At 36.4% G+C, this 22007-nt stretch overlaps 1 protein-coding gene across 4 annotated transcripts in view; it reads right to left on the reverse strand.

The window, feature by feature from the left end:
- Positions 1-22007, reverse strand: part of VCAN (versican) — a 102421-nt gene that overhangs the window by 61421 nt on the left and 18993 nt on the right. For all 4 annotated transcript variants that reach the window (XM_036914220.2, XM_036914217.2, XM_036914219.2 and 1 more), the window contains exons 4-6: positions 21625-21799; positions 21404-21531; positions 6404-6697 (exon numbers count right to left, since the gene is read on the reverse strand). In XM_036914220.2, coding sequence (XP_036770115.2) covers positions 6404-6697; positions 21404-21531; positions 21625-21799 — 597 coding nt within the window. The remainder of the gene's footprint in view (positions 1-6403; positions 6698-21403; positions 21532-21624; positions 21800-22007) is intronic.

Here is a 22007-nt window from a genome sequence, read left to right on the forward strand (position 1 = left end):
TTAACTCGAAGACAGACAATTAAATAGTTAGTAATCACAAGTTGATCACTTGTTTTATATTGAAAGAGTTATCACTGCTTTTGCCTGTAGGTGTGAACATTGTTCTTGGTTAAGGAAATGAATAGTATGTAGTTTTAAGATATGGAGAAGTCCAAAAAAATACAAATGCAGAGTTTGGAAACAGTAGATAGGTTATGTATCAGAAACTACAGCAGCACCTTAAAGCCTGACAGGAAAACTTAATACTACTATTCTGAAGGCTTCTGTACCCTGCCTCTGGCTTCCTCCCTCCTTCTCAAGCTGCCTTGTGTCTCAGGGGAGAGGGAGTGCCTCCGATTGCAAAACAACAAAAAAACCACATCAGATGTACCCATGTTACATATAAATGATTACATTGTGCATAATGTGGGGGGGTTTATGAAAACAGGATATGACATTTTTAATACCCCTCTTCACTTGATTCCAGGTGTTGGGATATTTGTCTTCATCTTCTTTTCATCTGTTGCGTAGCCTTGTTTCAAATAAGTAATCAAACGTTTCCAGCAGGCTGCTTGTAGTTCTCCATTTTGTTCTATGTTCTACATACTGTGTTCATAACTCTTAAGGCTTACTGTAGCATGAAACACAAGCCTAGAACAGGAAGTAAAGTACCCACATGATATATTTTAGGTCTGTTGTTACAAATCACTGGGAACAACCCTGAGCATCAGAAGGAATGGGCTCAGGCAACAAAAAGGCACCTGTCATCATAAAATGCTACATTATAATGCCTCCAGGCTTACGGAGAATGGCTTGGGGCCTGTTTTAAGATATTTAAATTGTGTAGAAGTGACAGTGTTATAGACAAGATTCATTCTCAACATAGGAGAATGTAGCAGTTTAGCACATAAAGATTATGTTTTTTAAAAAAATCATATTTCCAAAAGTCAAAAACTAGTCGCCACTAAACTCAGAAGGAACTACTCTGAGGACACTTGTAGTCACTGTTTTGCTGCATCCTATGACTTAAAAATGGTTATATGGGCAATGCTTGTTCTGCCTGATAGGAGTTATAATATCTGTAGTATCTATAATAACTTGTGTCTTACCCTAAATAATCCCAAAACAGAGTCCTTGGAAAACAAAACTGAACTCCATCTACTCTGTCAAAACTCAATGATATTAGGGCAGTGAAACCAGATGGGTAGATACATGTCATTACACATTTGTCTGAACCCATAGAACATACAACATTAAGAGTGAATCCCGATGTAATCTATGGACTCTGAGAGATGATGATGTTTTCATGTGGGCTCATCAATTTAACAGATGTCCCACTCTGGTGGAGAAATGCTGAGTGTGGGGGAGGCTGTGAATGTGTAGGGGCAGGAGCATATGGGAAATCTCTGCACCTTCTGCTTGAATTCACTGTAAACCTACAACTGCTCTAAAAACAAAGTCCATTAAAAAATTTAATGATAAAATGATGTGAATCTTCTGTAGATCAGACTTAAGCTATAATAGGTTCCTCATTTTTTGTCTGGTCTGAGCTGTTATTAGCTGCGGTCATTCCCCAAGCATTTTAAAGTCCAGATTCATCAACTTTGTAATGAAAACTTGATGGCCATTTAAATGATGGTACATTTAAATATTCCCTAAAGTCTATCACTGTTTGTCATTTATATTAAAACAAACTAAACAAGAAAGAGTTGGGACTCCTCAAAAACATGTTAAATAACCTTTTTTCTCCTTTTTTTTAAGAAAAACATTTTTCACATTCACATCTTTAATGAAACTTTGGTCTATTTTGATTGACATGAACAACTTAAGGAACCGAAGTGTGGTTGACTATTTTTCTTTTAATTCAATTCTCTGTCCTCTGGAATTCCATAACTGTTACCTCATTTAACTGCCAAGTATCATGTTTGTCTTATAACTGCATTCTTTGGGGAAATAGTAAAATGTACACGCAGAGAAAGTTTCCATAGAAACATAATATAAACACTTAGCAGACTGCATATTAGAGAAAAATCAATCATATTATCATGAGTAATAACAAAAAAGCTAATTTTGATTTTTCCCTCTGAGATTTCCATGGCTGATGAAATTAACTTCAAAAGAGGTGAGATTGCGTTCAGGTCAAACAGAGGGCCTCTGAATCAGGCCTTCCCATGTTCCAACCTGAGTCCTGTTCTAGCAACTTTCTACAATGTTATGAAAATACTTTCATAGTGTTTTTAAAATGAAGGACTGAGATTTCTAAAACTAAATAACATTGTCAACTATTCCTGTGCCATTTGGTGTTGTCTTCCTCCAGCCTGGACCAGAGCGAATGACCACAGTGTGTCTCAGAGAATCTTTATAAAGCCAGGATTTAGGTGACTTTGTTTTAAAAAACAAGGGTTTTCAATAATTTTAGAGCAGCCCTGTTAACAAGTCTGTTTACAATTAAATTAATTAATGCTACTCTTTGGAATGGAAAATCTCAGACTTACTTTTGGGGCTGGGTGGCTTTTTCATCAACTTAACAGCTGATTTCCATCATAACTCAGTATGTCAGATCATCTGTACTATTTGTTGCAACCATTCAAAAAAAAGGGAAATAATTTTAAAAACACAGCTATCTACAAAGATATCTTAAGAGTAAATACTACTACATTAATGATGATTGCTATAAAGGTGAAAACACAACTCCAAATGTTTCTGAAAGTGTCCTTCCAGAAGGAGAATTTACGTGGAGAAGTTTTGGTCTTGGAAAACTACCAGAGTCCCTTCAACTTCATTAGTGAGGAAGCCAACAGAAATCAGCACGCCTCTTTTCCCACAAAAGCTCCTTCCAACCTTCGCAGCTGTCTGCCACACAGATGTTTCACATCACTATACTTATAGTATTTTATGTCTTATGGACTATCTTCTTTATGCTTCTGTTGTGAGACACAAGGCAGATTTTTCCTAATAAAATATATGTAAAAGCCCTATTAGCAGCATGACAGTCAATTTAACTCATACTCATACTGCCTCTGTAATAGGGAAATGACTAGTTTCAAATTAGTTCTTCTGTTACATTTTTTATATGTAAATAACTGTAAACATGGGAGTTCACAAATAGAGTAGATATTCAGTAAGTGTATTCTGGGTTCATCATTGGGAAAAGAGTACAGGTTAAAACAAATGGGATTACAACTCAAAACTATTTTTTTTAAGTTTTGCGAGTGATTAAATGCTAACGGAGTTAAAGTCAATACACAGAAAACATTTAAAAAACACCAATTAAAAAGGATTCATTTTTGGCATCTATGGTCAAATTAAGATCTAGGGCATAAAAATGATAATAAACTGACCACAGGTTAGAAGGACAGGCTAACTTTAAAAGTGAACAAATACACCATATAAAGTGGTGGGTGCCTATTTATTTAGCTTTCTCTAGACTACAGTTTCTAGTTGGAAGCTTAATCAAACAAAGGAACACCGCAAATAATGAGGGTTCAAAGCAAGATCACATAGATTACTAGAGGCTTAGAAATTGAAATTTCACAACCAGGATATTGTTTCAGTTGAGGAAGAGGCTGAGGGACAAAGTGCACAGTTGTGTTGAATAATAGAAAGGGTTGTTATTTCAGTTTTAGTTTCCAACTTAAAAAGGAAAAATGGACTCAACCTCAAATGCAGATTTAGATAATTAGAAAACTACCTGAGAGTGATGGTAAAAGGATATTAAAATAGGTTTTCTAGGAAACATGCTCTGTCTTTCCATCTTAAAGATCATTAATAACATTAAATGGGAGATTATCATGAGTCTGGCATGGTTTTAGCTCCCTGAAATTTGGGGATGTATGGCTGAGTTTTCAAAGCACTGTTTAACTCTCCAACTTTCACAGAACTTGCTTAACTCTGAAGACAAAGAAAAATCCAAAGTACACAATTTAGTTTAGTCATCACAGGGAAATATTCAGGAAACCTTTACTTTATAAAGACATTAATTTATTTGTTTTTCAAATCTATCTAACAAGAATAGATTCTAATTATATTTATCATCAGCCTTTGTTAATATTCTATTTAGTGATTTTAGAAGGAAAGGAAATTATAGAACAGTGAGATTTGGTATTGTTCATTCACCAAGAAGTAGCTATAAAACACTTTCTACATTTGGTAATAGCAAAGAATATATGACTATATTACTAAATTCTTCTACTTAGCCAACCAGCTGTGCATCTCTGAAACCACTTTTGGAACTGTCACTCAGGCCACAACTCTTATAAATTTTCTCCCATAGAATTCAGTCACTACTCAACTATGTGAGAAAAGTGGACAGCAGTTAAGTCATTTTGAGAACATTTTTCAAATTCTTTAAAATGTATACATATTAAAAGAATCCTTGAAAAATGGATTCGAAATCTGAGGAAGCTGTTGGCATTGCAAGTGGATTAAAAAAGGTTTTTGTTATGACTAAACCTTCTAAACGTTTTATATGCTGAGGAAATTTTGAATATGTTAGGGTCTTAGGCTTAAGTGAGGAAAAAACCAAAATCTGAAACCATGATATTTCAAAATGTAGTTCAAAAATTGAACCACAATATTTGCAAGTTATATATTTCCAAGTTACATAGACTCAAATGAATTAGGGAGAAAAAAGTGGACCTAAACTTCAAAATTTTTTAGATTTTACGTAGATTTTTAGTAATCATTTATTTTGCTTGAATCTAAGTACCTTGTTATCACACACATTCATGTGAATTCCTCATTTAAGTAAATAATTTAAAACACATCAGGATGAATTCTTTGTGGCTAAAGACAGGCATTGGTTTAAATGTTATCCCCAGGAAGAAAAAAATGTTTAAAAGTTTTCTAGTGCATGTTTTATAAAGCACAAGAATATATAATCAAGCAAGGTAGTCAAGTTAATAATTCTATTCCTTCCTTTAAATAACCTCTCTAGCTTCCTCCTTCCCCCCAAAAAAACAATTAGATTTTGTTCCTTAATCAAATCAGTCACTTAATGTAAAACTGATTTTAAAGCTTGAACTACTTGAAAGTCACTGTTATGAAAATGTAGCTTAAAGGAATGTATATTTTTTTACTTTAAGGAATACATTTTGTTATTGTTCTTATTTGTTTGTGTTCCTGAAAGTGATTAAAGAAGACCTTTTTCTGTTGTTTCCATATCTAGGAACAAAAACAAGCATTTTCAATGGCTTTTTCTGGCCAACTTGTATTGCATGATCACAGCACATGGCTTTACCACTCAGAAAGCTGAGTCTATGGGAGGACATCCAAATAGAAGCAGTAAAGCTGAGAGAGAGCAGTATGTGACATCACACTTCATATCTATTGTTTCTGTTGCACTAACACCTATTCTACAGATACTCAGGCATCCCAGCTCTTTTTGGTTGATGAAGAATAATATCTGTGTGTTTCAGTTTAGAAACCAATGACATAATAAGCTAGTGTATTTTCTATTCATTTCAGTTACACATTGCGATAACAAGCTATACTGGAAATTTAGCAAGAAGTTTTCACTGTATTTCAATATAACATGGCTCTATCTTGAGCATACTCAAGGTCACCCAAAAGTCTAGATCTTTGTTCAGCTGTCACAATATAGACCCTACAGTAAATAGCCCAAGGAGACTGGATTACCTGCCTGTGTAATTAAGCTTCTACAAACATGCTACTAGATCATGTAACTCCTATGGCAAAATTACTTAAGGATATCTGAAAAATGTAAATAATTATATCATAAATGTTGAGAAATGTTATTTAAAACCAGTTTTAAAACTGAACATAGCTTATGTCAATACCTTGCAAAGGAACATAAGCTCTACTTCAATGACATTAGAGAATTTATGATTAATAGCACATAGGTCCATTACTTAAAATAAAATGAGGTAAATGGAGATTTTTATTCATAGCAGGTTCAGTTTTAGGTATTAAGTGAACATTATGATTATCCATGTCAGTTCCAAGTACTCACCTGCAATTACTGAAATTAAAATTCTCCATCATCTCAAAGACAGACACCCAAACAAAGACAAAATAAACAGAGTTCAAGGATTCAGCTCAGCCGCCAGTGGCCTTGGCATTATAGCACCAGCAATCTAATTGCCTTTAAGGGCAGCAATTAATATAACATAACTACTCAGAAATATGTTTTGTGTTTCTAGATGCAATGAGGCACAGCACAGTGGAGACCTCAACTTGACACTTCATCATCTCCTGTAAAAAAATACATTTGTCAAACTTCCTGTTGTTTTAACCATATAGCTGTTGTTCCATTTGCTTGCTTTGGAAAGTCACTATGTGTTTCCATTCTGTGAACAAATTTCAAGACATGGAATCCATTCCAACCTCTAGCTGAACATCAATGCATGCCTTCGAAGTATTTTTTTTTTAATCTATGATTTTTAAAAAGGTATCAAACACTTACGTTTAAAGCAGTAGGCATCAAATCTGCTATCAGGGGAAGGGAAGCCTGTCTGGTTCTCAAAACGATACAGGGTTCTCACCCCAAGCAAACCACCTCCACACTGGGCCCTGGCCACAGTCACAGGGTGGCGAACGCTGGCGTCAGACAGCCACCCGTAATCACACTGGTCAAAGCCGCTCCTCCAAGCTGCGTGGAGCTCCCCCGCCGTTGCCAGCCGCGCGTCCTCGTTTTCACATGCTTCCTCAGCCTCCTCGAAGGTGAATTTATTGGGAGCAGTGATGTGGAACACATCACCTAGAATACAAAGAGATTGAAAAAAAAAGCCCTAAATTTTACTATTCATTCCTTTTTAGTTTATAGTGGGAAGCATGCAATACTTTTTTCACAAGATACCAGTTTCTAATACTTTAAAGCAGAAGACACAATGGTTACTTAACTTTGTTACTATCAGTGTGTGATAAGAAATAACATCAGAAAAGTTCATACACATACACACACACACACACACACACACATATATACACACATGCCTATGGGTATACAGAAGCAGTCATTTGATAATGAAGTTAGAATAAATTCTTTAAAATGAAAAATTGTTTTCAAGGATTACTGTCCAGGAAATGAATTTTCTTTTTAATGAAAGAGCCTGCAATGTGCTTATTAACATTGTATGCTGAGAAGGGAAAGTGGTATTGACTGTGTCTGAGGTCATTTCATTTTGTTTATCCTACAATCAAATAATTCTCTGACTCTCCTTCTCATATATCACTATTATCAAAAAAGGCTAACTCCCACCAAAGCAAACAGAACAAGGTAACCTGTAAGGCTGCAAGTCGGGATGAGATCAAAGCAGAATGGAGTACTGCTACCCTCCTGTCCTGAGCGAGGCGCAGAGCTTCCAAGACTGTTACTCAGGTCATGGCCTGCAGTCAGGGCTGAGGGTGAATGAGAGCCACCCTCAGCTCCCTCTCGACCCGCCAAAGGGACCAAAGTCCTCCTGGAGGAAGGGGCACCTTTGGCTCCTACTCGCTCTGCCCAGGGTGCCCACCCACTGCGGCCTGTCTGCCCCGAGGGGGCTCCTTTTCCAGTTCTCACAAAGGTACCATACGTGCCAGCAGGGGCTCTTGCTAGGTTTAAGAGACTCTTCTCCTTGCTTCTCGGACAGTAAAGAAAAGCTGAATATTTATTTTGTTCATTGCCAGGTCCAATTAGCAGAGAATATGTTCATCACCACTTTGACATGTCACAGTGCAATATTCTAGAAAAGCCAGGGAGTTTGTTAAATTGGAATTGTACTTGGGTAACTAACAAAACAATTGGCCGAAATAAATTTGATGCAAATTAAATACTGCTTTTCACATATGAGCACAAGTGGTTAACAGACAGGGGCAGAAGTAGAGACTGCCTAACCAAAGATAGCAGGCAGGAGGAGGAATATCAAAGGAGGTGGAGAGAAAGCTAAAATACTGATGATCCCTTATAGTAGCAGCTGTGAGTTCTGTTTCCTTCTCCCGGAGGCTGTTCTTTGATTCTATGATCTATTGGACAACTGGGACTTCAGAGCTCTTATGATTCGAATCTTCACCTGACAAAATCCAGATGTAACAAGCGATTGTTTAAAATGAATAGAGCCATTACTCTCTCTGGGTGTCTGATAGTTTTATAAAACAAGAAAAATCAGTCATGGGAAAAATGGCCAAATCATACATATCAGCTCTTCTCACTATAAATCTGAAATTACTACGGACAAAACTAGGCCAAATCCCAGTAAGAGCTATTTGAAGAAAAGAAAGAAAAGTGACTTTTACCTGACTGAAAAACATAAGGTAGAGGAGAGAATAGGCTTCCATGCTTAATTGCCTAGTCTGGCAAATGACAGTAATCTCAAACCCAAAAATATACTGTAAGAACTCGAGTTCCCCCTCCCCATTCCTGCGATGTCTCTCTCCCTAATAGGGTTTAAAGCCTAAGGGGCACAGTAGCAGTTACATAGGAGATATTCAATAATATTTGTTAAATCAATGACATTTCAAATTCTTCTTAAGAAACAAGCAGCACATTAAATAAAGCTAACTCTGCTGTAGAGCTCTGGGTAGCTGCTGTCTGGAGCAAGGGCTTCATCACGCCTATGGATTTGGCTCGAAGTGCCGTGGGGAAGGCAGGGGAAGACTGTGTCCCCAGGGCAGCTGTGTATGCTTGAGCCTCACACGTGCATTAGGCCTGAAAGGGACACTGGAGTGAAGGAGAGCAGGGCTCTGACACGTTTCTCTTCAAGGAAGAACACTTGAAGTTGCTATTACAGCTAGATTATTATTCCTTAGTTTCTTGAATTGTGGGACTTCTTTGAGGCAAAGCTACTGCTCCTCTTAAGTAACAGGAGTGACCAGCCAACCAGAGCAGGGCAAAGACATATAATAAATTGAGTAAAACTCTGCTTTGCCAAACAGCAATGTTAGTCTATATGGTGGGGGAAAGCCACTTCTCCAAATACAGCCAGACCAAAGGACTAATAAGGAAAACGACAGCGGAAGTTCATAAGCACCTGGCTTCCTTGTTTTAAACAACAAACGAGTTTGGGATATGAAAGAGAAGAAAGGGTTTAGAAGGTGCTGGAAGGTTGAAAAAAGAATTCCTTATTATTGTTAAATCAATAAAGATCTACTTATAGAGCTTTTCATGTAGAAACTTCCATTAAATCTGACTTTATATCACTTTTATCAATTTATAACTCATCTGTTTGGATACAATCTCCATCTATCCGTGTACTACTTATAAAATGATTTTACTTATTTGATTAAATTTTATTATACCCAAGGCCACCTATTTCCTTTTCATTTATATGAAGGGATTTTTCAAACATTGCAAACAAAATTTTAATAAACATACAGAAAGAGACAAAACCACTGGGCTTCATGTAACTCAGACAAAAAGAAGATTTAACATGAACATTATCCACTTCAAAATCTAATGATAAAGGGAAACATTCACACTATAGAATTATCTTACTATAACCTGGAGCTCTTCTTACAGACTAACACTCATTCTATACCAAAAGTGATAAATTAAATGTCCTAACTTCACCTTAACTATGTATCAACCTCAAAAAATTAAGGCCAAAGATCTTAAACTTTTAAAAATATGCCAGAATATCCTGGCATCAGTTTCATACCAAAATTCAAATCAGAAAAAAATGAAACAAAATAAAATGAGAATTCAATAGGTATCAGACAGCAGTAATTGAACTAATTCATATTATCAAGTTCCTTGATTTCTAAGACATCTATAACCTCCTATCAAATGTTTTTCATTCATTAGATGCCTGGTTTAATTAGATAATCCTTTGAGATTATATAGTTTTATCTAACATGAGATAAATGTAGGTACCTGCTGTTCAACCTACTAAAAGCTTATTATTGAAGATGTGGATCAGGAAGATTGTTAACTATGGCTGAGTTCTAAGAACATATCTCCAAAAATGTCTTCTACAGAAAACTGGAGATCTTTAAGAAGTGACCAGATAGTCTAAATAAAAGAGGATTAATGGACAACTGTATTTAGAAAACAAATACAAGTCATCCAACAGCTTTCATTTCTTCAACATTTCTTAGAGCATTTAATATTATAGTATTTACTGGGAGTCCCCACAAGGAAGTTTGATTTGTAAGTCATTTAATTAGAGATCTCCTTTTCTCATAGAATACTAATTAATAATCCATGAACCTATTTCATGGACTAGTTTGGAAAACACTATTCTAGAGACATGTGTGTTTCAATCAAATAAGAACAATCTCAATTGATCCATAACAAGTATAACTTAGTATTAAGTTTCTGGTTGCCTACGCATCAACCTGATCAAGTTAGAAGCAGAGTAAGTGGACCAGGTAACAGACAGAATCAAAGCAGGAACCAAAAAACTAGAGTATGAAGCAGAGGGCATATGAAGTCCATTGCCCTCCAGGGTTTTGTCAAAGACCACAAGCTTGCAAAGGGGGCTGCAGGAGAGCAGGGAACTCTGGTACAGCATCTAACACAATTAAGCTGAACACAGAAGTAATTCATTTCTTAAGAAGAATATTTTTCCACAGAAAGAAAACAAAGGTACAGCACATAAAAGCAGCAGGCTTTCTCTTCAGTAATAAATTGTAGGCACAGTCTTTCCATCCCATATCCCACAGAAAAAAATACAGATTTTAGGCTAAATGTTGACCACTTTAACACCAAAAAAGCAGTCAAGATAATAAGATTTTCAGTTTCTATTGATCTACTTTCAGTTTTTAAATCCATAGTCAAGAATTATTTACAGGTCAAATCATATGTTCTAAACTGTACCACAGGAATGACAGCTATTAAGTCTGGGCCAATAACAAAATGTAACTCCAAGCTTGTTCCAAAAATGAATGATTATAAAAGGAAGCACCTAGAGATGAAATCTAGAGTCTAGAGGCAAAGCCAAATCCAGAACCAGAGGAACAAGACAACTCCAAAGCAAACGGGGGAAATCAAGCAAGGCACCTCAGTGCACTCCCTTAGTGTATTTCTCTCCAGCATGATCTGATCTATCAGGTTCTGTGAGTCCCTACTCTGAGCATATCGTAAAGGCACCTTTCTGCCTTGTAGGTAATAAAAGTTCCTTCTGAGTTTTTAATCACAGTACCCATAGTATGAGAGAGGAAAAGCAAAGCCTTACATGAGAGCAAACGCCTATTTTATTAGCATTTGACAAAACTGTGTTGTATTTCTACCCCTGAATACTTGTAACTGAACCATTTAATGTATTTTAGATTTACTGGATAGTTGCCCTACTGAAGGCAAGCATCCACTATCTAAGTTCCAGAGGTAGCCTCATCAAAACAGCTACACTATAGGACACTTATTACCAAATCGTTAACTACAGGACAGATTCGGAATACATTTCTAAATACAATCTACCTTTCAGAGAATACTTCATTTTTCTCTAATTAAAGAGAGCAAATAAAATGTCAGGGAAGTAATACACAAAATATATTTTTATATGCACAAAACAATGCATTATTTCTGATAAAATGTCAAGCTAACTCAAGTAATTATAAGTAAGTATTCATCAGGGTATATACATATACATTCACATTAGCACACACATAAAATATAATAATGCAGAACAGAGGATTTCACACACAGGATAATTTTCATATTCATATGAAAAACATATATGCAGTCTTAACACATGTTTTTCCAAAATTCTGAGTTAATTGCTGTGGCTTTAAATTATTCCTGTTATTTCAGTTTTCCAGGGATGTCCTAGAAGAAACTGCTGGTGAGACTTTAATATCTGATGACACTACACAAACAAAATTTGTCTTAATCACAAGAATTAGTATCATCAGAAATATAAAATAAAAAATAGCTAACTGCTACAAGATTTCCTGGAAATTGGGCCATGCATGTTCTTCTTCCACACTTCTGATTGCTATATGGAAAATTGCTCCTTGGCAGACTAAAAAAATGACACATACTGACACAGCAAGCAATGATGAAAAGAAATCAAAACTTTAAAAATGATCCACACTGTTCAAAAGCTTCAGTTTATACACAGGAGTAGCTCAGAAAAAACTTTAAAAAACTTGGGTCTAGAGCAAAGCTGGGATAGGATCTTCCTCTCCTGCTGACAATTCCTTGTGATCACTGAGGAGAAAAGGGGACATGGCATCAGAAGATCGCAGATAATTACTCAGTTTCTGCCCTGGACTACAGCTCATAGGCTGCTCTCTGTGGTAGTCAAAGCTGAGACTTCACCAGTTTTCTAGTTAGGCATATTTGCTGGGTGGGGTGATAAATGTTTATGTTTCTTCTGTTTGTTTATGCTCTTAACTCTTCTATCTGACTGGTCTGAAAATCAGTTTTCATAAACTAATCGTGATTTCCTTTGCCCATATGAGAACAGAACTTCCTGATTTTTTCTTTACACAAAAAGGAACTTCAAGATTTGTGAACGTTATTACAGTCCCTTGTTATCTGAATTTAAACAGTATATAAGTAATAAACGTATAGAGAAGTAGATATGGTGTGTGAGCTAGCAGTAGTCACATGAAATGAGTTTTTAAATGTCATTATGATACGACTACTTACAGTATATGGCAAGTCTCATGGTGACAAAAACAATTCAACATAATTATTATTAGTTTTGAAGTTTGGGACTTTTACATTTCCAGGAGTTTTCTTTTTCTTTTCTTGCTCTCTGTCTCTCTTGCTCTTTCTCACTCTCTCACTCCTGCTCTCTCTTTTTTGCCCATGAACACAGATCAAAGCAGTGAAGACTAATGCTCATTAGCCTCTGGATCACAAAATCCAACAGCTGTACATGTTAGGCTAACAGCTAACATGCACTGCTATATAATCTCTAGAGGGCTGGCATTTGCAGATAATTTAAAAGCCTGTCAATTCCCCTAAGATTTGATCCTTTAACCTGCACAGAATCAGCCTTCTGTTAACTGTGGCAAGAAAACCTCTAGGGCTGCAAGGTAACTTCACTCCATTTCTGCTGGGAGGCTGGCAATGTTTCTAGTTTCGGGGGTAATGAGACTGGAAAGCCAGGTCAGCACCTTTCAGATTTCTCACTTGTCTTAGGCTAAAGTAGAAGCACAACATAGCTTACAGCACAGAATTTTTAACCTCTAAGTAATTATTAGAAAATTGTCATCAGTTGGCTGTGATAGTCAGTTGAAATGTTCTAAATCAGATAACATTTATTAGAAAAGAAATCCACGTATTTGTCAAGGTGTTATTAACAAGATCTCATGTATGTCAATTTGGAGGGCTTAAAGACACAGGAAGCCCCACTACAATTTAAACATGCTTTTACAGTGTCCAGCATGTCAGATCTCATTCTTTCCCATTGACAGAGCAGTAAGATTTTAATTAGAGTGAGAAAGAAGTTCTGAAAAATTTCTGGGTGTCTGAGTCTTCGAAATATATAAGAGATTGAATGTGTAATTTGGCTTGACAGGCACAGTGTGGCTGCAGGTCAACACAGGAGGATCGGCCTAGTTGGTTTTTGTTTGTTTTTTTTTTCACTTTTCACAGCTGAGACATAAGTGGACACTGTATTTCCAAAGAAGCTCTTTCGATTCAGAACTCAATGAGACCTTGACATCAAAGTCTTAAAACAAATGACTGTTACATGTTTCAAGGGGTTTATGCCAAGATATTTCTATGTATTTAAGATAAGATTATAAAATGAAAGGGACTACATAGAGAAAATCCTAAGGATTCCATTAAAAAGATATTAGAACTAGTAAAAAATCTCAACATGATTGTAAGATACAAGAAACAAGACCAATATATAAAAATCAACTGCATTTCTATACACTTTCAGTGAACAATCAGAAAGGGAAATAAATTCCATTTATATTTACATAAAAAACTAAAATACTGAGGCCTAAATTTAACTCTGAAAGTTATAAAACATTGTTGAAAGAAATTGAAGATCTAAAAAAAATGCAAAAACATACCATGTTCATGGATCAGAAGATTTAATATTGTTAAAATGGCAATACACCTCATATTGATCTAGAGAATTAATGGAATCCCTATCAGAATCCTGGTTGGCCTCTTTGTATGAACTGGTGAGCTGAACCTAAAGTTCATAGTGGGAACTCGAGGTATCTAGAATAGCTGAAACAATTTTGAAAAGCAAGAATATAGTTGAAGGTTTGGCACCTAATAATTTCAAAATTTACTACAAACAAACAGTAATCAAAACAATGTGGTACTGACATGTAGATCAGTGGAATAGAATGGAGAGTCCAGAAAGAAACCCATATATGTATGATCAGTTAGGATTAGATTAAATAATAATGCTACCATACAATAAATAATTTCCTTCCTTAACCTACCCATGGAGCTACCTCACAGTCTATCTATTGAAATCATTGTACTGAATGAGGATGTCACTTGCCAGAGGTACTGACAGAGTGCCATGCCTTGTCGCCTTCCTTGGTGGCTTTTAGCTAGAACACTCAAACACTTAAATGAGAACAATTCCAAGTTCAGTTTCAAACCCCTTAGCAAGACATGTTAATCTTCAAATTTTGTTTAAGAAGCCATGGCCACAGCCGTGATCTGTGATTCCATAAGTTTTAAAGAAAATAGCTAAAACGTTTTCAGCATCTTCTAGCACCAACTTCAACCAATGTAAAAAGGTTCTGTAATCCAGTATCAATATTTGACTCATTTGCTGACTCACAGTATGGAGGAAGTTCTTTTAGGTGCTGTGGGGCTTTTTATCTGAATGAGGCCAGTATCACTAATTCTTAAATAACTCCTATAGTCTGTAGTTCACATGCAGTAAATTTCATGAAATTTAAAGTCAATCTGAGGATCTACAGGCAGGAAATCACACCATTTCCAGATGTGATATCAGACTTTGGTTCAATCAAAGCCTCAAAAAAAGCTATAACTAAACCCTGCCATAAGACCTGCTTAATGACATTCAGGCCTTTATCTAATTTTTTAGCTGTTCATATATCTAAAGGAGCTCATATGATAACAAAAAGGAAATGCTATTTTTGATTCTAGGTCAGACACAATGACAACACTGAGGCATTAGACAAGCCATAGAGGTGAGACAGCTTCCCTGGATTTTGATATGAGATAGCTGTAGAAAAATTAATATGTAATTTGTGAATAGGTACAAAGGAACCAATCCCAGAGAGGATGATTGGCTGGGGAGGCAAGACAGGGAAATTACTGTGAGAAGTGGAAAAGGGGAAAATAGTATTTCTAGGAAGTAATTACTTCTAAGAGGCACTGTAGTAAACAGTAGAGGAGACATACAAAGAGAAAAATTAGTATCATGGTGAGCCAATGAGGTAAAAAAAAAAATAGACCCTTATATAAATTTGGTGAACAAAGTGAATCATTTTTCATTTTTTTCAAATATGACAGAAATGGAAGGGTGGTGGAAGCGGTCTATAAAATAGACAAAGTTTGGAAAATACTGCAATTACCACCAAGTATTTCTTGCATAACTATTATACATGTATTACTGGAATAGGTCTGTCACTGCAGTTGGGAGAGGTCTACACGTTTCTGGCCTTATCTCACCCAGGAGCTTACAGAAGTTTTCCAGAAATAACACCAGTAGATAAAATTTCATATTTGGTTAATATAAAGCAAGCAGAGAACAATAAAACACCAAACCTGTGGAATTAACTCTAAGAAAAGTAACTCAGAGTCAGGAAATCATGTGATCTGTAAGAGCTTAAGATGGGCTCTTGGTAAGAGTAAGTTTTCAGGCACAGGGAAGAACAGAATATTGGGAAGCTGAGGGGCGTGTGTTCTCTAAGAAGACCCAATGCAGAAGGCATGCAGTCTAGGACCTGAGGGTCTGTGGAGAGCTGGTGCATGTGTGGGAGTCATGTTGGAAAGAGGAAAACTAGGTTGAACAGGTTACCCCTGAGCCAGGTTTAAGGGCTTCAAAGCCCAGACAGAGTTTGTGCTTGAGGAGGAAAGCAACAGAGAATTCACTAAAAACACTGGGTAGAGGACAAGACATGGTCATGGTGTGTAACATGTGCTTTGATGGTCATAAAACAGACCCTTTCAAGATCTGTTAAAGGCATGGGGATTATTTTTAAGAATCAAAACCAGAGATAAGACACAATAATCATCCACACACCAGAAAGGCAAGTATAGAATTCAGAAGAAAGTTCAGGGCTAAGCATGCAAAACCAGAAATCAACATTTTCATTTATTTGTTCTTTTGGTGTACCTTTGTGCCCCATTTATCCTACAAGGTATTTGGCTTACAGTTTATATTCAGGAAAACAAAAATGAAATTAAACAAAAATGAAAATAAGGAAATTGGAACAACGAAAAATTGGGAAGCAAGTAGAATAGTGATGAAGCCTGGAGAGGGGTGAGCTATCCAAAGAGCAAGTATACAGACAGCAAGGTGAGTAGAGTGGGCACTTATAGTTAGGAGGTTAATTCATTAATTCATTCATTTATTCAACTCTATCTATGGAGCATCTACTATATGCCAAGGGTATAGTGGAGAAGCACATGGTTTCTTCCGTCCCAGAACCCACAGTCTTGTAGGAGAGAGGGAGATGTCAGCAAACATTTGCAGGAAAGTTGTAGTCATGATTGTATGTCATACATTCAAGGTTTGGAGATGGTAAGAGTTAGAGAGATCAGCTAGGACTTAGAAAGGGGATATGAGATGGGGAGAGCCCTTGATGCAGATATTACAAGTGCTAGGAAGTTTATGTGAAGAGCAAGAAGCTTCTGGATCAGTCATTTGTCAGATGTGGGGACAAGACTGCAAGTATTAACTCACCTAAAACTAAAAGGATCAACCCCCAAAGAAAAAATTCAGACCTCACCTACCACCCTCCAATTTACCTGCAGGGAGAATGAAACCCCCATATAAAGGAAACTATATTCTTACAAGTATGTGCTACCATAAAGACAACAAATAAACAATCATCAATTAATTTCATTAAAATAATTTAAAGATTCCTTAAATGTTTGACTGGGGTTTTTTTTTAGCTGAAATATTTACATGGTATTCCCTTCTTTCCAACACTCCCTTTTTATCTTACTTAGGAATTATTTTTTGCTATGGGTATAGGTAGACACAATCATCTCCTACTAAATTGTCAGTTTTCTGCACAGAAATACATTCATTCACAAAGCACTTTCAGAAGTATTTCAATCTTCCTCCTACAAAGTGGACAAGTTTATGTGCCCGTGACCTTCTGTGGGGAGTAAGAGGCCAGACTAATTCCTGAATACTGTGGTTCAAGAACATAATGTTCTAATTAGAGAATAAACTGATTTCAAACAACTTAGGAAGGATAATATAGGAATTTTTAGTTTGCCACAATATTCTTTTTAATTATTCAATAATGCCCAAGCACTGATATTTAAAATGCCTTGACACATAAGTTTCCCTCTGTAAAGTGACCCATTTCCATTTATTCTCTGTATCTCTCAAAGTACCATGACTCAAACTTTGACAGAGCATTGCACTCACAACATCTCAGATAAATTCTAATTTTAAAAGACTTTCAGAAAAGAAATTGTATAGTCTATCAGGAATCTTTCTACATTTAATAATATTCATTGTCAGAAAAAATTTTTGATATTGAATCTAATTCTGAGAGTTGCAATTTTAACTCTTCTTTTTATAAATTTGTGGAAGCAAAGAATCTTCTATACACCCATAAAGTACAATAACAGCTATTATTTATTGAGCACTTACTCTGTGCCACACAGGTATGATAAAAGCTTTACACATTAATTCATCTCACCATTAAAAAGTCAGTACCCTTACTGTCCCCATTTCACAGAAGAAGAAACTGAAGCTACAAGAGGAGATCAAAGATCTCACAACTAGTAAGTGACAGCTAGCACTCAATTGAGGTTCTTCCTATTCTTAATTATGAGGAACTTTATTGCCTACCAAGAATCCTCCCTCAGAAATTGTCTTTCCCACTCCTAAATAACTCCAATGCTTTACCCAATTTTCTGAATATCTAATCATCTCAACTCTATTCTAAACCCTCTCAAGGTTTTCCAAATCTATCTTACCAGAAACATAAATCAAATTTCCTAATAAGGAACTCTCTCAACACAGATTAAATTTTCTAATAAAGATTATTTTATAGATCCTAATTTCTAGGTTCCTACTTTCAAATCTTAATTCCATTAATTTCTTAGTAACAGTGTTACTAAAATTACTCAATCATGGCTAACAAGCCACCATAAAGTCTGGACCAATTTAAGAACATAAACTAATACTAGAATGTTTGCTAGTGGATATAGCTAATGTAATTTTTCTTTTACACGTACTGAATTATTTTAAAAACAGAGTTGAATATTATATTCATATGCATAATTGTGTTATAATCACCACCTTAGAATAAGAACCAGATTAGTTTTTCTCTCCCCCAAACTAGCTGGATTTAATTTAGTATAGTTATTTGAGTTTTATAAAGAAACACATCAGGTTGACGTGATATTATAAAACAAGCAGGGAGAAAAACAATCAGGTCAACAGTCTATCAGCTATCTTTCATGATAAATAACTAATTTTTTTTAATTAACTGTGTTCAGGAATTAGGTTTCACTTCACATTTAATTGGATTTTTCATTAGACCATCTGGAATACTATGGCTTCTCATCTAAAGTAATTGAACCTTAGTTTCATAACTGTGTACATATTCCATCTCATGCATCCTGAGTACATCAATATCTCTAATTTTTACTGCCTCCACCACTTCTCACATACACACTGGCTGTTCAAAAAAAAAACAATAAAACAGAGGTGGGAGCTATTATACCCATGAATATAGCAATAAATATATCTTATGAGGAATTTTGGCCCACCCTCAAATAATCTTTTATCAGTGTGACAACTGAAACACCAGATGTAACTTTCGATAGTCAACTTCCCACAAGAATTTTTATCGAGTCAGGGTTTAGCCAATGGTCTTTACTTCAAAGGAAGGACATACATTTCTGTAAAGGAAGAAGAGAGATCTTACAAGAAGATTCTGGGATCTTCCTCTCAACATCATGTTACAAAATTCTCTTTAACACACCCGCCCACCACCACCAGTCCAATTGCAGATCAAGAAAGCAAAGACCAGTGTCCAAAGATTTGCTAATTATTCCAAGGGACGACTAACAAGTAGGAAACAAGTTCCAGAGCAGTGTCATTGTATGCATACCGAATATCCTCCAGAATTGTCAGGTTTATTCTATGAAACAAAAGGCCTTGTTACTCTGCTGACATAAATTTGAGTTCTTAAATTAGTATTTATACTGATTCTTTTATCTTTCTCTTCCAATTTTTATGTGCTAAAATGAAAAGGTTCAAACTCAACTAAAGTTATGCTATATTACACATTACAAGTTTTCACACATCAAATATGTGGAACATTTCTTCCAGCTAACTATAAAATACAGTTGGGTTACATTAGGGCAGAGACTGGTTATGAAAAAGAGTTGCCAAAGTTGCCTTAGAAGTGACAATGTTTATGGAGTTGGAAAATGACTCCTATATAATAAATCCCCCTCACTGCAGTGTATGCACACACACAGAGAAGAATCTGCTCTTCTGACAGAGCCCTGTGTTCCCCACACACTATTTATGATCCTCTGAACAGCATGTGGTCGGCCACTGTTCAGTGGGTACAGGGTGGCTCAGGATCCCTGGCAGGACTTCTACTACCAAGACCTGTCAGAAGCACATCAAACAGTATTTGCAGGGAGCATGTAAACTCTGGGACTCGGGAGTCTGTAGCCTGAGAGAGGAGGATTTCAGTAGTTCATCAAGATAAAACTGAAGAACAGACACACAGAAGAGAGAGAGGCCCCTTGGCGCTCCTTCTGGTGGTGTTGTGAGTACACAGGCCTGTCTCTCCTTCAAGGAGGCTGCCTCCCTGTGACGACTGTTCCTGTGACGACTGTTCGTATTTGGATCAGGCCATGGATTTATACCTGAAAGTCACTGTTTCAATTATATTTGGTAAAAATATTTTGGCAGTTATCTTTTATGTATACTTTTTCAAAAACAACCTCTGGTTCAGTTCCAGTATTACAAGCATTCTGGGAATTTTTATAACTATCACTATGAGAGATATTATTCTAAATTAAAATAACAGTGGTAAAACAAACTTCACTTTACTGAATTTGGATACAAATTTCCACCCTACTGAAATAGCAACAGCCGAATTTATTTCCTAGAGCCAGATTCTACTGCCAACCATCTCCTATTCCACGAGAAAGTAAATTAAACTTCAGATAAACTTACAATTAAACTTAAAGTAAGGAAAAGAGAGAGAGAGAGAGCTTGGTTATGTACGTTTTCTCTTTGTCCTTACACAAAAATGATAATTGTTAGTATCTCAACTTCTGGTTTAGAAAATACATTTACCAGTCTTAAGGGTAGTTATAATAAGAATGTTAAGATGTTAGAGAACCACACTTAGGCAGCCTTGTTGTAAGCCAGCCTTCCTATTCAAATTTCTTCAGAGCATTAAGAAAATATAAGCTGCTTATTTTCTAGCTTTCAGTCTCTGAAGTTGTTTATTCAATCCACAGAACCATAGACTCATAGAATTTTAATGTTGAAAGGAACCATGGAAATTGTATTGTTCAACCTCATTTTATACATAAGAATATTGAGATCATTCTTTTTATGTGTGCCCAGCCAAAATCAAAAGTATAATTCAACTTAATACTTCTACTTATATACTTAAGCTTCTAAAATGCTTATTGATACAAATGGAACTGCATTTCAAAAGTCACAGAAACTTCTCTTACAATAAAACTGTATTGTGTCCCTCAGGTAATGTCAAACTTGCCTTTATGAGTCTCTAACTAACTCTGAGTGAGAAGTAATAATACCAAAGTCAGACTTTAAGCATCTTTAAAGCAAAGCCTCTATCTTACCTGGCTCCTTATCACTAACAACTAGTAGAGTACCTGTGAGATAGTGGGGGGTTTATGTGTTGACTGGCTGAATGAATGAATGATTGCTCTGAATATTAGAGTGAGCAAAGCGAACGCAAGGAGAAGTGACACATGGTTCCTTCTGGGCTAGTTTGTTATTTAGTTGCACCATAGGGTGTTTATCAGCACTTGGATTCACAGTGGTTTGTCATCACAAGATTTTACCTGAAGCGCTCCCTGGAATAGGTACCACCCTTACAGCTTTCTATTCTTGATGTTCCAAAAGTGTATTGGAAACAGTCCAATGGCAGCATGACTGAAGGAAAACCTGCCATTAACTAAAGACATTTCCCACTTGCCTAACCATTTACACACTCCTCCTTCTCTTTCCACTTTAATTTAGGCTTATTTCACCACAGAATCATACTGTCGCCTAAACTAAATGTTGCTGTTTGGAATCCAAACAAGCACGAAGACTGTCTCTCTTCCAACATACTCCCAATATTTCCTCAATTTTCTTAGTCAAAAGAAGCTATAGAAACTTAAAGAAATTCTTACCATCCAGCTGGTCCACATAACAATACACATCGTAAGTTTCATGAGCAGAACGGAATCCATAGGTCCTGACTCCTGCCTTCCCCATCATATCTCCATAACAGCCCACACGGGGAGCTCGGATGGGATATCTGGGGAAAGAAAGAAAAGACTAGTAAGTAGCACCTTATTTTTTCTCACTCCCCAGTTGGTGAATTAAACCTTGTAGCCCCCAGACATCTCACCTAACGGTCTGATCAGCCAACCAGCCTGCATCACATTGCTCAAATCCATCTTCATAGGCAGCATAGAGCTGCTCCGGGCTTGCTATGACCGCTCCAATATCCAAACAAGCCTTCTGCGCAGACTCAAAATTCAGAGTGTACCTGCTGCTCGCTGCCCTGTAGTGAAACACAACCCCTGCAAAGACAGCAACACCAATTACAGGCATTCAAGACTCCCGCCATAACGTGCAAAGTTTCTCTTTGGGGTAATCTATCAAATGAATTGCTAACATGGTAACAACATCATGATAATTCTTTGTTTTTACTGAATGTAGCATTAGGCAAAATCATGGCGACCTGAGGAGCCCAGAAACGCTGTTCACCCAAGTGTCCCATTCTGCTCT

The sequence above is a fragment of the Manis pentadactyla genome, chromosome 2 (assembly GCF_030020395.1).
Source record: "Manis pentadactyla isolate mManPen7 chromosome 2, mManPen7.hap1, whole genome shotgun sequence".
In the NCBI taxonomy this organism is placed as follows: domain Eukaryota; kingdom Metazoa; phylum Chordata; class Mammalia; order Pholidota; family Manidae; genus Manis; species Manis pentadactyla.